This window comes from Vigna umbellata, chromosome 8 (assembly GCF_029865625.1).
Source record: "Vigna umbellata cultivar VRB3 chromosome 8, Vumbellata_1.0, whole genome shotgun sequence".
In the NCBI taxonomy this organism is placed as follows: Eukaryota; Viridiplantae; Streptophyta; class Magnoliopsida; order Fabales; family Fabaceae; genus Vigna; species Vigna umbellata.
The window spans coordinates 47,083,095-47,099,840 of NC_142172.1; the positions used below are offsets into that span (position 1 = coordinate 47,083,095).

The 16,746-nt window shown below is 34.7% G+C and overlaps 2 protein-coding genes across 15 annotated transcripts; both read left to right on the forward strand.

Annotated features, from left to right (window-relative positions):
* The first annotated feature begins 1,565 nt into the window (after positions 1 to 1,565).
* LOC124827793 (uncharacterized) lies at positions 1,566 to 11,837 on the forward strand. 14 transcript variants are annotated; one of them, XM_088097765.1, is made up of 17 exons: positions 1,566 to 1,699; positions 2,417 to 2,489; positions 2,575 to 2,979; positions 3,265 to 3,508; positions 4,382 to 4,659; positions 5,622 to 5,771; positions 5,885 to 6,658; positions 6,766 to 6,860; positions 7,212 to 7,271; positions 7,393 to 7,481; positions 7,574 to 7,639; positions 8,448 to 9,074; positions 9,482 to 9,556; positions 9,706 to 9,776; positions 9,936 to 9,993; positions 10,325 to 10,571; positions 10,780 to 11,837. In XM_088097765.1, coding segments are annotated over exons 2-17 (3,891 nt in total). In that variant the 5' UTR covers positions 1,566 to 1,699; positions 2,417 to 2,487; the 3' UTR covers positions 11,430 to 11,837. The 14 variants fall into 14 exon arrangements, with proteins under 14 accessions (XP_087953891.1, XP_087953888.1, XP_087953898.1 ...); XM_088097772.1 differs by lacking the exon at positions 2,417 to 2,489 and having other exon boundaries at positions 1,682 to 1,699; positions 2,575 to 2,670; positions 2,790 to 2,979; XM_088097769.1 differs by lacking the exon at positions 1,566 to 1,699 and having other exon boundaries at positions 1,706 to 2,690; positions 2,790 to 2,828; positions 2,919 to 2,979.
* Positions 11,838 to 12,846: 1,009 nt separating this feature from the next.
* On the forward strand, positions 12,847 to 15,521 carry LOC124827795 (Radical SAM superfamily protein). The gene is made up of 7 exons (XM_047300939.2): positions 12,847 to 13,323; positions 13,395 to 13,558; positions 13,652 to 13,742; positions 13,847 to 14,004; positions 14,232 to 14,403; positions 14,853 to 14,963; positions 15,158 to 15,521. The coding sequence occupies exons 1-7, from the start codon at positions 13,006 to 13,008 to the stop codon at positions 15,236 to 15,238; spliced, it is 1,095 nt and encodes a 364-aa protein (XP_047156895.1). The 5' UTR covers positions 12,847 to 13,005; the 3' UTR covers positions 15,239 to 15,521.
* Positions 15,522 to 16,746: the final 1,225 nt, after the last annotated feature.

Sequence of the window (16,746 nt, forward strand, 5' to 3'; positions counted from 1 at the left end):
CTAGAAAATCTCATAATAATATGAACCGATCGGTTGTTATTTTTACGGGTAATTGTTCGACTCCTTACATATCAAAAACGCCAACTCAAACTTAACATGATTAATAAGGTAAAACATATTTATGGGACATTGGTCGTAATTGGGACATTCGTGACCAAAAGTCCACTTCGAACTCTATAAATACTAAGATAAGATAAAGAGGTGGATTATTGCATTTATGAGACATTTAAGACTTAACAGTGATAATATATGAATATTGTAAACTAACTTGGCGCTTTTAACAGATACACACCGCTTCAACTTGAACTTTGAAAAAACTAAAAAGAATTAAAACAGAATAAAATAGACCATATTGAAAAAGAATAAAATAATAAAGTGTAAAGGAGTAACTCTCGACCCCACAATCCAAAACAACAAATTAAAAAGGAAACCATTGTCCACAACAAAACTATTAAAACAATTTGATAGTTGTAAATATATTAAGCCTTTTGACTCAACAGACAAGTTAATTAAGATAAAAATTTAAGGTGAACATCAGGTAAAAGTGTTTCTCCATTTGATAATAAATGATAATATTCATCATTCTCGTTCAAACATCAATTATTTGTAATAGTTAACATCCAACATCAACTTCACAATAATTAATTAATTGCTAACGTCTTTCAAACCTTAAATGATACAAATATTTCATTAATGTCATTAATGAAAAATTAACAACTTATTGCCACAATAAATTAACAACTAATTGCCATAATAAATATATTATGTTTATTTAATAAATAATTAACATAACAAGTCTTTTATTTATCTCTCTTATAAACCACAATATCCACATTTCAGTATTCTATGTGTGTAACAATAACTCATATTCGTCTTATGAGGTGAAAATACATTTTAGCTTGCTAGTCTATCATAATTAACTCTCCATTGCATTCATTTTTTTTCTCTATTAAACTAATAATTAACAAAAAATCATTTGAAATATTAACTTTAATTTTATTACATTACCTGAAAAATACAAATATGCAGTTCATGACAAACTTATCTCTATTTGCAGTCTTACTATTTGGGTACGGGTTTCCTCCCATTACTCCGAAACAAATATAGTTTCCATATTCAAAAGTGTTGGAAATCAATGTGTAATTTAAATCTTATATTAAATAAAAATAAGAAAATTAAGTATATGAATCATTATATCAAAATTTTGAGTTCAAAATAATGATAATATTTTATATAATGTCTTATTAATATTATAAATTCATGTATTAAAATAAATTACTAATATTTAATTTTAATTACTTTTATTACCACAAGGATATTAATTAGTATTAACCATCACTTGAAAAATGAAATTAAAATCCTATTATGTTCCTCTTTTACATGTATTTAATTAATGAATTCACTGAAATTATATTTACTTTAAAAACAACTTATCTTGGCTTAATCAAGAATATTAATACCGTATTTTATTTATTTTCTTATAAATAATAATTTGCCAATAAAAGTAGTTTTTGGCCACGGAAGATTGTCAACCATTGAGTTGACGGTGAGCAAATTTCCGAAATCGGATAAAGCGCCCTGATTTCATAAATCATGCGGGACCCTTTCTCTCTCCTCCACCACTCTCCAATTTACCCCAACACAAACAACCCTCTTATTCTCCAATTCGATCTCTTCCGCAATCCCCTGGTCAATGCAGGTACTCTCTCGCCGCTTTTCCACTCTCTCTCCATTATCCCTTCTCTCAATTCTTTCTGTACTTCGCTCTTGTACCGTCAATTTTGCTTGCATTTCTTGGAACCCTAGTTTCTTGTTTCGGTTTCTTTTGGATTCGGATTCTTAGGTTGCGAGTCTTTTTCGCTCGTTTTATTTTTGCTTTATTTTCGGGAGGCAAATTTGAATTTCGAAACCTTTTGCTCCCGCGTTCTTTTATCCTCATGTCATTATCTTCTCATGCTTCGTTGCTTTAAACTTCAGCTCGCTGCTTCAAACCTCGAGCTGTTCTTGCTTCGTTTATTTTTCAGCAATGTGCGTTTTTTTCAGTGACGTTTGTGTGCCGGGGAACCACGCTTGATCTCGTTTACTCTGATTTTAGTTTATCTGTAATCTCATAACATTGTTGTTATGCATGACATTGGTAATGTGAGGTTTCTTTTCTTCTCACTTCTTTATTGTATCTTGAAGTTAAAACCGCTTACGTTTTATGGTTACAGTGATGTTGTTTGTTTTGTAAGTAGAAGTAGTTTGGGTTTCTGCAAGGTTTGTCGACATTTTTGTGCATCTCGGGTACGTATGGCGTGGCATTAACCATTGGGTCACTTTTTTTGAGGTGTACTTGCTCTCAGTGATATTGAGTGCGGGTTGAAATTGTATGAAGTGTATATTGATTATGGTTCATGGTATTCACTTGTTGCAGATACATTTGAAGTATCTGATTACTCATACTTGTTTATGGTTTAAGGGCTTGCTGTCAAGAGACCCTTTGCCATGTGAGTTCCTAAGAGAAAATATGGTTGAAGGTACTCAATACACCTGTTGGTTTAGTTAACACTGACGTATGGCTGGAAATACTAGGTTTGATTTAACTGCTGCTAGATCAGAGGAATTGGCTTTCAAGGGGAGCGTTACTAATGGACAGAGAGGGAATTTGATGAATGGCACTTTGGACAGGTCTGCAAGCTTTCGTGAGGGTAATGAGGGGAAAATGTTTATTTCGGGTGCTAATATGTCACGGGGGAATTCCACATCTGCAGGGGATTTGACTTATGTTACTCAATGTTTGATGTTAGATCCAATAACCATGGGAGATCAAAAGTATACTAGGTCAGGTGAGTTAAGACGAGTCCTGGGGATATCTTTTGGAAATACTCTTGAAGATTATGCTTTTGGAACTGCTAATCTGAAGTCTCCCCCTCCAGTGGCTACGGAGGAACTAAAACTATTCAAAGCAAGTGTAAAAGATGCTTCTATCAGGGCTAGGTAGTTTGAGGAACTCTGTACAATACCATTAATTCTTTTCTCCAAGTCATACCAATATAATATTTCTTCCCATTCGATATAATTTTCAATCAATTCTGTAACAGAGAACTTGCATTTGCAGCATGTATAACTGAATGCCGATCATTTTTATAGTTTTTATCTCTCTTTTTGCAATTTATTTTGACTAAATTGTCCAGAACTGTTTAAAAACTGATGACCTGGACTCTTCATTTATTGTCACTCGAGTAGTCCTCTTTTGTTCTGAAGTTTTAAGATTCCTCTCAGATCTAGATCAAAAAGGTTGGATGAATCGTTAGACAAATTGAACAAGTGTTGGGAGGCTGTAAGCTTAAAGAAGCAACTTCGGGACAATTTGTTGCCAAATGAAAGGTTGGGTGGATCGCCCTTCTCAAAAATGGGAAGTCAGACTCAGCGGAACCCATCAGAGCTTGTGAATCAAAGACTAGAGGACAGACCTAAGAATAACTTTCTGAATAAGCGCATCCGTACATCAGTAGCTGAGACACGGGTTTGTAGCCAGTTTTCTTAATTAATTGTTGCATTTTCTGTAGCAACATTTTGGTTATATGGCATTCAATTAATTATTATTGCATACTTTTTACTGTAAATCTTAACAGAATATAATTCCAGTAGCACCAAACAATAGAATATAATTTTTCTGGTGCATAAGGTATGACACGGTGATAATATTCTCTTGTATTTGGTACAACTATATATATGTTTTGTTTGAATGTGCTTTTCTAAAGATTTAGATGTTACACTAGCCATTGACTTGAGTGAAATACTTGAATATTTAATGCCGCAATCTTATCAGTCATTTTAGTAAGGATGCATTTTTACGGTTATGGTTGAGGATGGGCCAAGTTAGACATCTTTCATATTTTCAATTATCACTATTTAAGAAGAAGGCACAAGCAAAGGAATATTCAAGGTACAGGGATTCCTCACTCTGGAAGAGGCTGACAGACTGACCAACAGCAAGCATTAAAACTTGTATGCATAGCAAAGTTGTAATGGATGATAAATGGATGAAGTTAACAACGAAGTAGCAAGAGATTCAATTGTCGCAGAAATACTAATAGATATTTACTTATTTTTAATCCTACATTCATTGTCAATAATTTTGTATTATCCAGAGGGACTTGACTTGATATACATATATTGCACCTATAACTTTTTGAAGGCTATCACTTGTTGTAAAAAGCCATTGATAAATAATTGTTGCTTTGGTTTTCATCTTTTGGATACTGGCTATGCCATGTTCCTTTTTCTTTCTTTCTTAACTAAATCCCAATAGCTACACATTTTTCTGCCATGTCATAACTTGAATTTCTTCATCATTCATATTTACTCGATGTATGTTTTGTTGGAAGAACACCAGGCTGAAGGACTAAGTAATAGCAATGCAAGGCAGCCTTTGGCCATTGGAAAGGATAGAGACAACATCAAGGATGTTAGCAGAGGTTGTGATATTGTTGAAGAGAAGATTCGAAGATTACCTGCAGGTGGAGAAACGTGGGATAGAAAAATGAAAAGAAAACGTTCCATGGGTATAGTTGTTGCCAGATCCATTGATGGGGAAGGAGAACTAAAAAAAGTGACGCATCTAAGGCTAGCTAATGATTCAGGTCTGCAAGGTTCTGATGCTCATGGTTTGAGGTAACCAAAACTTATGAAATGCTTTGATTTCTTATTTCTGTTTTTAAAGAAACGACAATGATACCTGATGTCTGGAAAGTGGTCTCAGTAGCTGTAGAAATTAGTTATAGAATGTTAAATGTATAAATAGCGAATTTATCATGTTGGATTTATGAACGTATTGTGTTTATTCATGCAAATCAACTTATGAAGTCAATTTATCGTATTGAGTTTAGGAATATTTTTTGTGTTTAGGCAGTTATTGGTTCCTTCATATAAAATATTCTTATTGGAGAAGAGTAAAAAGCTGCAAAAATGGGTATATCTGAGATGGTTTGACTTATGGACATGTTACTATATGACATTAATGATAGTAGATAGCTGGTTTAAGTAAGATGTTGCTTTCTTTTAACACGATGGCTTTTATCATTTGGGTAATAGCATCCAGTCTATTTTGTGGTTGCTTCATATTTTTTGGGAACAAGTAATTGAGTTTTTGATTTTCAGGGCATGGACCATTTAGAAAGAGACAGGATATAGAGAGAGAACCCTTAATTCTTTGAATATAATTGCTCAAGAGTATAGCATGTGAGTGTTAATTTATTGTAACTTAAGAGGCTATCTACTGTCTGTAGTGCAAATGCTTATAAATACAAATGATATAGCTTATGTTTCAACACTCTCCCTCAAGTTAGATTAGATAAATAAATCACTGTAATCATGTTATAAAATCAGGACTTACAATGTGTTGCAAAAGACAATAAAAAGCTACTTGGTTACACACTAGCTCAAAAGGGAAATTCCTTTAGTAGTAGATCTACTGGTGTTCTGTAAGTTCTGATTTTGCACTTTGAGAAATATTTAAAATTCTAATTTTTCCTTGGTTTTATGCACATCTTGACTTTTTCTTATTTTCTCGTTCAGTTAATTTACTCTGAACAAACAGGAGGGATAATCTGTTTTCAACATTCTGTTTGTCACAGGTCAGGATATTCTGGCACTAGTAGCAAACTTGACGGTTCTTCGTCTCCTACACCCAATGCATGTACAGCTGCCAATAATGAGCGAGAAAAGGTGTCAAGGGGTTCAGTGGACGGATCAAATAAGGAACGGGTTGTACTTAAAGGAAATAAGTATGTATATGTCATTCATATCCATGATGCATTTGTTATAAATAGCTTTTAATCATCTCTGATAACATTAATTTACAACTTTTCAGTTAATCTCTTTGCTCCCCTTTTTTTAGGTTTAATGTCCGTGACAATAATCATACTGGTGGTATCCATACTTTGTCGAAAGGAAAAGCTTCAAGGCCTCCGCGAACTGGTGCTTTGATGGCTGGAAACTCATGTTCTGCTTCTCGATCTTCTGAATTACATGAAACTGAGGAACAACCTTTAAATGTGAACAAGCCTCATTCAGTAAGTGGTACTGTAAATCGCAAGCGTCCTTTGCCTGCAGGATCATCTTCATCCCCTATGGCCCAATGGGTTGGGCAGAGACCCCAGAAAATTACTCGTACTCGAAGAGCAAATGTTATGTCCCCCGTCTTAAATTGTGATGAAGTGCATACATCATTAGAAGGTTCGTCCCCTTCTGATGTTGGTACCAAAATGTCTTCTACTATTAGTGGATTACATACATCCAATGGTGCTATCAACAGTGGCATTCAACCAGGTAAAGTGAAACATGAAAACATGTCATCCCCAATCAGATTATCTGTAAGTCAAGAATCTGGTGCTGGTGAAAATAATTTGAAGGTGAAAAGAATGGAAAGTAATGAAATAGATGAAAGTGCCGCAAATCATTCTTATGTTACAAGTTCCTCAATGTTAACATCAAAAAATAAAAAAATAACGTACAAGGAAGAGCTTGGAGATGATATGCGTAGACAGGGAAGGGGTGGTAGGGGCTCTTCAGTTTTGAAGAGTGGCATCTTGCCAATGAAAGAGAAGTTGGAGACTTCAACCTTGATGAAGCCAATTAAAAATATGAAGCCTGCTTCTGAAAAGAATGGAAGGTATAATTCTCTTTCTCAGTCTCTTCTGGTTGTCAAAACAAACATGGCACTTTCCCTGTGCAGTAGAGAAAGCTGCAAATTTTTTTAAGACTTTGTCTTTGTTTCAGTAAACCAGGGCGTCCTCCTTTGAAGAAATCATGTGATAGGAAAGCTATTATTCGAACTGGGCATCCATTGACTAACAATTCCCCTGATATATCAGGTATATCCATATGTTTGAGTCACTACTTCTTTCCTGCATCATTTATGTTTTCTTTTATACAGAGTGATAGCAATAAACTCTAATTGTTAAAATTGATTTAAAATTACAAAATCATCATTAAATCGGAAGTGGAACCAAAATTTTGTAATTTCCAATGATATTTTGTTAGTAGTAGTGTATGGAGTTTAGTGCTAGCATTTCTCTTTTGTATTCTTGCTCTTTTAAGGGGGATATGTTAGTTATCAAGTTAGATCTCATTGGTACTTTGTGGGGGAATTTTGTGGATACAAAATTTAAGATTGTGTTGCCTGTTCGTTTTTGCATAATGGACTAAACCATCTGAAATGCCAGTGGAGGATGATGATCGTGAGGAGCTATTAACTGCTGCTAACTTTGCTAGCAATGCCAGTTGTATGTAACTAAACTCAAAAAACTGGTTTATGCTTTTGCAGTTGTATTCTTGCCAGTTGCAACCGTGTATACATGTATGTGTAAAAGAATTCCATTTATATGTTGCTTTTGGCCTTGGCAGATATTGGCTGTTCTAGTTCATTCTGGAAGAATGTGGAACCTATTTTTGCTCCTGTCAGCTTGGAAAACATGTCCTACTTGAAGCACCTGGTGGGTGCTTTAACTATATCTGCTTTTATGAACTTTAAGTGGCATTTAATGGAGGCATTTTCCCTCTCCTTTTATGTTATTCTTGATATCAGGTTAAAACAACAGACGTTGATCTCAGATGTCTGTCTCAAACGCTAGGCCTTGAAAGTGATGCACTGGTAATGTATAATATCTTATATTTGCAGCATTTTATCTTTTTGATACCTCGTACTGTAATGTCAATTGGCTTTGTACTTGTAACAATGTAATTACTATTTTAGTGAGCATGTTTCCTGCTTTTAGTTTTAATTTGAATTTGAGGTTGCATGTAGCTGAAGTACGATTATTTTGTTAGTTATTTGCACCACCTCCAAAGTAAACCTAAACAGCAATTCTGGAGCTGTTATCCCAATTTTATGGTTCTTACTATCATTATATTCTTCCATTCTTTTGCATCATATATATTAGCCAATAAGATGCATCACATCACATTGACGTGGTAAAACCTCTTCTATAATTTGTTAGTGAAATATATGTGTCTTTATCTTGTTTAATTATTTTCCATAATTTAGAAAAAACCAATTATGTGCTGCTCATTGCATGAGTGCCTCTACTGGAACATGTTGAATGATGTCTGTCTGTTTCTCTATCGTGGGAGAACTTACAGGTTCTGGTCCATTTGTTTTTTAAAGTATTGCCTGTGATTATTCATTATACTACGTTGAAAAGCCGTAGAGCATAAATTAACTTTTGAAATAGGTGACGTGAACTTGAATGTTAAAGGAATTTAATTTGTATATTGTCAGTGTAAAGATTAAGTTGTCAAATGTCAACTGATTAGAAATTAACTTAGATATGACTTTTACATTAATTATTTCAGAAGTGAAAAGTGAACATTTTTCAAGCACATTTACATTGCCAATGCTTTTTAAAAATTAGATGTTAATTATCCAATCTTCAACATTTATCTTTCATTTACATTCTCAGGATAGACTTACACACACCGAAAATCCTGTTTCACAAAGTCCTCTCTCTAGAGAAAGAGATAGAAGCACTGTAAATCAAACTGATTCGAAAGAGATATCCTTAATGGATGACATGGTTGATCAACATCTTGATTTTAGTATTTTGTGCAAACAAATGGGTTCCGAAGGAAACAAAGTTGCACCATTGTATCAAAGAGTGCTGACAGCTCTGATCATTGATGATCAAATTGATGAAGACATTGTTGGAGATGGACATATGACTTTTCTGTGTGAAAGGGATGGTTCTTCTCAGCTGCCTTGCTTCTTTCAGGGTGTTGAGAACCAATCCAACATCAAGATGGAATATGTATTCAACTCTGGCAAGGTTTCTTGTAATGGGAATGCTATGCATACTAGTTGTGCAAACATCCCTATAAAAGAACCTGGCGTTTCTTTGCAGATTGATCAGGGATCATTGTGTCCAGAAATCGAAAGGCTGGCCATATTATCTGAAGATGGCAATGATGGGTCTTTGGGTATGCACATAAATTCATGCTCATCATCTTTCAGTTGCCATTTTGAGCAAATGAGCATGGAGGATAAACTCTTACTGGAGCTACAGAGTGTTGGCCTATATCCAGAACAAGTGGTAAGCTTCTCATTTTTAGAAACTTTTAGAAGCCAATAGATCGTGGTTTATTCATATGGGAGGTTTTCTGTATGTTTCAACAACTATGGCTATCCATGAAATTGGTTTGTTAGAGATAGTTTGCTGTTTAATTCCCTATTTATTTAAACAAAATTAAATTTCCTCACTATAAAGTTGGCATATGCATAGTTTATGGTTCAAGCTAAAATGATCGTGTGATGGTGTTAAGAGATTTGCTGTTTATATGCCTCTGTCTAATTTAATCTCTTTGGAACAGGACATGATGTGCTTTTAGAGAAATATTATTGTTTAGATAGTTTAATGCGTATTAAATATGGTTAAATTTGTTCATTTTTCTAATGAGGCTTCAATTTTTAACTGATCTCCTTATTGTTGTCTTATAAAAGCCTGATCTTGCTGATGGAGATTGTGAAGCTATTAATCAAGATATTATGCAATTACAGAAGGGACTCTTCCAACAGGTTTTGATTCTTTTGTTTTATGCTTGATATGACTGCTGAAATGTAAGGTAGTTAGTTGTCTTGGGTGAAGAATCTCCTTATGATCTTTAGTTATTCTTGATTCATTTATTTACTCAATTATGTACACTCTATTTGGACCAATTTCACAGGTCAATAAAAAGAGAGAATGCTTTATGAAACTTATTCAAGCAGTAGAACGAGGCAGAGAAATGGAACAACGGTACTAAATTCAGAATCATGTGGTTTCTTTCATTACTTGATTATACTTTTGATATTGATAAATTGTTTCATGTGTTTATCGTTTCTATGTCGATAAATTGTTAGTTGTGTATCTTTAGGCATCCTCACCAATAACTAATATATGTCGTATACTTTGCAGAGCCCTTGAGCAAGTTGCCATGGACAAACTTGTCGAGCTGGCTTTTAAGAAAAAACTGGTAAATAAGTTTTTTTCTTGTGCTTTTTTGCTGTTTTTTTGTTCAATGAATTGATAATCTGTTGAATGTGGATGTTGTTACAAGTTGCAACTGGTAATTAAATTGAGCTATTTAACAGATTATTTCCAATATGTTATTTGTAATTGAAATGCATTGTACTTTTTTTTATTACGGAGGTTACTGTCTCCTCTCCCCTCATGTTTACTAAGCATGTAGCATGTTCCCTTCAGATTATTCTTTTAAGAGTTGTGCAGTAACAATGCTTTTGTCGGAAAAGAGTTAAGGTAGCATAACATTTGCTCCGTGAAATGACCCTCGATAATTTTTGCAGGCAACCCGTGGAACTAGTGCTGCGAGATACGGACTTTCTAAGGTCTCAAGGCCAGTTGCTCTGGCTTTTATGAAGAGGACTCTTGCTAGATGCCACAAATTTGAGGAAACAGGGAGAAGTTGTTTTTTGGACCCTGTTTTTAAAGACGCCCTAGTTGCTGCTCCTTCTCATGACAACAATACTGGTCCAGCTAATGCTGCAAACCTATCACTTGGTCAAAATTCTCAGCAAGAATTCGCACCTTCAGGTTTCCTGTTTTAATTATTTTGGAATCATTTGGTATGGTACTCATACTGGAATAAATTGAGCAGAGGCGTCATGCTTGTCAAGAAACAATTTCCTTGGGCTGTTGATTTTTGCTTAATTTATTTTATATCTCCGTTCCTTTTTTTTTCTGATATCTTGATTTGGACTAAGAGGATAATTGCTTAACAAATTGGGCCTTGTTCTTGCAGGCTATTTCCCTCGCAAGGAGCAGGATGTGTCTGGAAATCTAGACCAGCCCTCCGACCAGGACTTTGCTAGGACAGGACCAATTGTAAACAGAGGGAAGAAAAAGGAACTACTGCTTGATGATGTTGGTGCTAGTCCTTCTCTAAGATCTGCATCAACTCCTGGTGGTGCAAAGGGAAAGAGGAGTGAGCGAGACAGGGACAAAGACTCTTCTGGAAAAATTTCTGTATCAAAAGGTGGTCGTTCTTCTACAAGTCATACGAGGGGTGAGCGAAAAACGAAAGCAAAGTCTAAACCAAAGACAGCTCAAATATCTAGTTCTGGAAATGGTACTCTTAGCAAGTTAATGGAAAATAATAACTCTGAGCATCAATTAGCTTGTGGTTCTAATGAACTTATTTCCAGTCATGGCAACAGAAAAAGTAAAACTGGGTCTGTACCTCACAATGTGTCCACTGGAACTGAGGAACGCACGGACATCACAAACCTGCATGAATTAGACTCCATAGAACTAGGTGTAGGTAATGAACTTACTGGACCTCAAGACCTGGATTCTTGGCTGCTGAGCATTGATGACGATTTGCAAGATAATGACGCTATTGGCCTAGAGATACCAATGGATGATCTGTCTGATTTGAACATGATTTTATGAAGACGAATGCAAGATACTATACATTCCCAATCCCATGCAGTATTTGGTATTTATGAACAAGGGTGCTGTTCGGTGGAAAGGTGCTCATACAATTCGTGCCTCTTATGACGGGAACTTGTAATTATGCCCATTCTTTTGTATACTTATTATCTACAAAATACAAACATAGAAACCCAAAGAAAGGGTTAAAGAAAAAGAAAGATCTAGTCAATTGTTCATATGATCTAGAGTTCTTTAGGTTGTAACTACTACATTCTTCAACAAAATTTTGGTCATCCCTCTGTGCATTTTCCCATATGGACTTATAAGTTATTTACAATGTTAGAACCTATCAGCTTTATTGTACGCACTTTCAAACACCTGCCAGTATACGCTATCGTGTTTTATGCTATCATGTTTTTTCGTATAGTGATAGCTCTAAAGTTTGAACTTCACTATCCAAATCTCCCTACAAGGTTCATGGTTTTGTGATGTGGGCTGACGAAGTTAACTGTTTTGCATACAGTGTTTTGTTTCGAGTGCGCCTGCGTAGAAATGTTGATCTAAAATGTTCTTGCTGTTACAAGGGATTTCCTGGTTTTACTTATTCTTTCTTCAATGAAATTGTTTAATGATCTATTTGGCAATGCCTGACTGGTTCCTTTCACGATATTTCAGGTTGTTTGTGATTTCAAAAGTTGAATCTTGGAATTATCAAGGCAACTGGTAGACTTATTTTTGTCTTGGTCTTGAGTTCATATGATTTTGTATAAAAATATCAAATATTATGTTTTTTTTTTGTTGTGTATGCATAAAATGAATAATTTGTTAATTTTAAGAGATTTTAAAGTAAACATAAAATTAAAAAATGTGATATCTTCATATTTTTAACAAAAGTATGGAAGCTTAAAAACAAGACATTGAAGTATTCGTATTTGTAAAATTATTTTAAAAACATCACGTTTTAGAAAATATTTTTTTTTCTCTTCATTTTCAACTAAATAATACAGATTTTATACATTTTTTCCGAGTTTCATTTTGAATAACTGTCTATGCACTAATAATGTAAAAAATAAACTATCATCTCATACGGAATAATTATTAACTTTTATAATAACTAACAATTCAGAACTTATACTAATAGTAATTTGCACTGATGGATATTGTACAAATTTTAGCTCATTTAATTTTTATAATTTAAACAATTATAATATAAAACATTTCAGAATAAATAAAAAGTAAATTACATTTATACTTTTTAGGAATTTCACAAATATAACTGTAAACTTTTATTTTCCTATTCTTCGGATAACTTTTCTTAATTATTTAAAATATACTACAGAAATACACATACACTTTTTTTTTTATTTACATACTAAAAAGAAACGTGAGGGATGTAAGGAAAATGAATTATATCTATTCTGGGTTTTTGTAATTTTCTTTGCTTTGTTCAACCATTCTCACCCTCTTCCATTTTTATAAACCAGTCTCAAGAAAACCACACAGAATTTCATTTTGTGGACGGAGAAACCAATGCCTACAACTACTACAACTTCTGCATCATCGCAATTCATCTCAAATTTCCATTCACAGTAAAATGATTCGCCAATCGCTCTACAACACTCCTTCCGTCTCCTTCTCAACCCCATCTCCCACTGCTCATAAACGCCACCGTTTAGCTCCTCCAAGTTGGGGAACAATTCGATGCGACGCATCGTCGGTGTCGGTAGAGAAGAAGGTTGTTGGGCCTGGTGGGCTGGGCCCGCACACGGGGCGAGACCCAAACGTGAAGAAGCCCGAGTGGTTGCGGCAGAAAGCTCCACAGGGTGAAAGGTTCCTAGAGATTAAGGGATCCCTTTCCCAGTTGAAGCTCAACACTGTTTGTGAAGAGGCACAGTGCCCCAACATAGGAGAGGTTAGCTTCAATTCTCTTCATTGCTTTTGCTGTTATTTTTGAGTTTTGGATTGTAATGTGTGTGTGCACAGTGTTGGAATGGAGGCGGAGATGGGATTGCAACTGCGACAATCATGCTTCTCGGGGATACTTGCACACGTGGCTGTAGGTTTTGTGCCGTGAAGACCAGTAGAAACCCTTCACCTCCTGATCCTATGGAACCGGAAAACACTGCCAAGGCCATAGCAAGTTGGGGGTGAGTGGGGTGTTTGGATTATGCTACAGTTGATAGTTTGATTAAAAAAAAAATCGTTATTCTCTTTTAATTCCGAGTTACCCTTTTCTGCAGTGTGGATTATATTGTCCTTACAAGTGTGGATCGTGATGATATACCCGATGGAGGAAGTGGCCATTTTGCTCGGACTGTCAAAGCCTTGAAGGTGCTTTGTTATACTAGAATGTTGTTTTATTATGCATTTCACAGGGTATACAATGCAAATTGTATATACATACTGATTGTTGCCTGTATGATTTGCTTTTGCAGAATCTCAAACCTGAGATCATGGTCGAGTGTTTAACCTCTGATTTTCGGGGTGATTTGAAGGCTGTAGAAACTCTGGTTCATTCAGGTTTAGATGTCTTTGCTCACAACATTGAGACAGTCAAACGCCTCCAAAGAATTGTTAGAGATCCTAGGGCAGGGTACGTTGCATCTTGCTTCGAGAGATTTGTCCTCGTATCAACCATAAACCATTGTTCCTTAAAAGTACAATAAAATCTAATATATATATATATATATATATATATATATATATATATATAATTTCTTTAGTTAGGAATAGTTGTTATACTGGAAATACAGAACCTTTACTATAACAAATGTGTATGGAATAAGTACAGTATTTCCTATATGTTATATATGATTGCAGGTATGAGCAAAGCCTGTCAGTTCTAAAGCATGCAAAACATAGCAAGGAGGGTATGATAACAAAAACGTCTATAATGCTCGGCCTTGGAGAAACTGATGATGAGGTGAAGGAAGCAATGGCTGCTTTAAGGGCTATTGATGTCGATATTATGACATTTGGTCAATATTTACAGGTTAGTTATTGGAGAATACTTTAATGGTTTCCAGACTTGCTTCTCTAAACTCTGAAGCGTTTAAAATATTTACAGCTAGACAGCTTAGCTAAATAACTAAACTCTGACTTCCAGCTGCCATACTATGGCTGGATAACTAACCTAACAGGGTGCTGTCTCAGCACCCTCAACAGACAACCTGCACAGAAACTAGAATACACACTAAATACAGTATCATTCTCATAGATTTGAAATCAAATCTTAAAACTTCTATCCTTGATTACAGATTGTGCTAATCATTCACATGATCTTATAATTCTAAGTTGCAATGACATATTTTATTGAATCTGCGTGAGGTTATTGTAAGGTTGGTAGAGCTGACATTCACAATACACCTTTCAAGTCTTCTTTCTTATTGATTGCTAACTTCTTGTGGCTTATAGCTAATTCAAAAGATTTTATTGTTGCAGCCAACTCCCTTGCATTTGACTGTCAAAGAGTACGTTACCCCTGAGAAGTTTGCTTTCTGGAAAGAATACGGGGAATCTATTGGTTTTCGTTATGTAGCAAGTGGTCCACTGGTAAGCTCTTAACAAATAAATTAGAATTTTATTGTACCCTTCTTGTGGTATGACTCAATGAACATATGTGTGTCTGTAATAACCGTTTTGTGGTTTTAATACGCCTCCTCAATAGCCCCACTTCAGTTGATAAGTGGTACAGTTTTCTTATCATCTTCATCGAATCCTTACTGAAAGTCCTCTACGTTTTGCAGGTGCGATCTTCGTACAGGGCTGGGGAGCTGTTTGTCAAGACAATGGTACGAGAAAAGACCAAGAATGCCGGTGACTCATAGTTGTCTTTGGTTCTGTGATTATGTATACTAGGCAACGGCAAACGAGGTTTTGGCATGTCCATTGCTGAGGAGGAAAATGGTTAGGCGTGGAGAGAAAATTCAGTTGTTTTGAAGTTAGGAAGCTTTATACATTCTTTGAACCAGTATTTTCATAATTTAAATTCTTCAGTAAATTACTGGCAATATACGTAAGTTGAATTGAGAGTAAAACAGAACACAAATTTGGAAAACATCATACAAAAGTATAGCAGTTGATTTACATAAAGGAGGGTGTTTTCTCTTATGGATTTGATTATTGGTGGACTTGGATGTTTTTGATAGGTTACTCTTGTTGCCATTTTATTTGATAAAATTATGTCTAAAAGAAAAGTTCTCAGTATTTGTGCTTAACATTCATCGAAACAAGTGGACAAATAGTGTTTTGGTTAAGGAGAAGATTTCTTCTAAGTTTTGAACTTTTATACTGAGTGTGACAGGTTGCTAATGAATGTTGTTTTTGTTCTCTGATATTTCTTTCTTAATAAACTGAGAAAGTTTTTTTCTAAACAGGAAAGTATAACTTCAATAACCAATAATTACCTTCTTTATTAGTAATTTAAGTGTAGTCCAAGGTCAAATTCAGTGGTAACTTCTGAGGACAATATCAATGTATTTTAATTACGAAGTTTTTGGCGTTTTGTGAAGCTGTTATATACTAGCAACTTTTTTTTTCTCAAAAGCGAAATAAACTCATGATTTGAGAGGGAGCAGTTTGGTCGAGTTAAGCGAAATCAATGTTTTTTTTTCCTTCTACTTCGATAGTTTTAAAAGATAAATTATTATCCATAATTTTTTTATTTATTTAAGTTGTATATATTCAAGAGTTTACTCAGTTTTAATTGCATTTGACTTAGTTTTTTTCTAATTAAAAGTTGAACTTTAGTTTTGTTAAAATATAAGCAAATATTTTAGATTTTATCACGTAAGAATCTAATAAAAAGGTTATAAAAATGCATTTCTTAAAAGTTACCATCAAAGCAAAGATGCCCAAGAAATCATGATCCCCTATAAATTGAACTAATGCATAATAATTGATGAGACAAAATGGAGAAGAAAAGTCTTCTATTCTGACTCAACAACCCACTTGGATCACCCCAACTCAATAACTCTACATTACTTCAGCCAAAACAACCAACCAGTTCCTTTATTTTCAATATCACCTTCCAAATGTTGACAATGCAAAAGATAGTCACATTCCCTTCCAAAGCAACGATCAACAAAATAGCAGTTCTATTAGTGAGTTTGCTTTCATCATTGGTGTTCTGGCTTCTGATCCTGATCCAGTCATCGACTTTTGCATAGTCTAATAAACAACTTAACTTGCAAGAACTCATCAACAGCAACAGTGGAAGATTCACCTATTCTGGCATAAAATTTCCAGGGAACTCAACCAAAATGGCTTTTCTTTCATGGCAGTGAATTCAAATGTGTTTCCAGGTTTGAACACTCTTGGAGTGTAAAGATTGAAG

Bases quoted from the DNA above. Each gene is read 5' to 3' on its own strand.
- LOC124827793 (XM_088097762.1), top strand. From the start codon at position 2,558: ATGGCTGGAAATACTAGGTTTGATTTAACTGCTGCTAGATCAGAGGAA. The intron at 5,772-5,884 runs GTATGTATATGT...CCCTTTTTTTAG, and splicing joins GTTGTACTTAAAGGAAATAA to GTTTAATGTCCGTGACAATA. The intron at 7,272-7,392 runs GTATGTAACTAA...TGGCCTTGGCAG, and splicing joins CTTTGCTAGCAATGCCAGTT to ATATTGGCTGTTCTAGTTCA.
- LOC124827795 (XM_047300939.2), top strand. From the start codon at position 13,006: ATGATTCGCCAATCGCTCTACAACACTCCTTCCGTCTCCTTCTCAACC. The intron at 13,559-13,651 runs GTGAGTGGGGTG...CCTTTTCTGCAG, and splicing joins AAGGCCATAGCAAGTTGGGG to TGTGGATTATATTGTCCTTA. The intron at 14,404-14,852 runs GTTAGTTATTGG...TTATTGTTGCAG, and splicing joins CATTTGGTCAATATTTACAG to CCAACTCCCTTGCATTTGAC.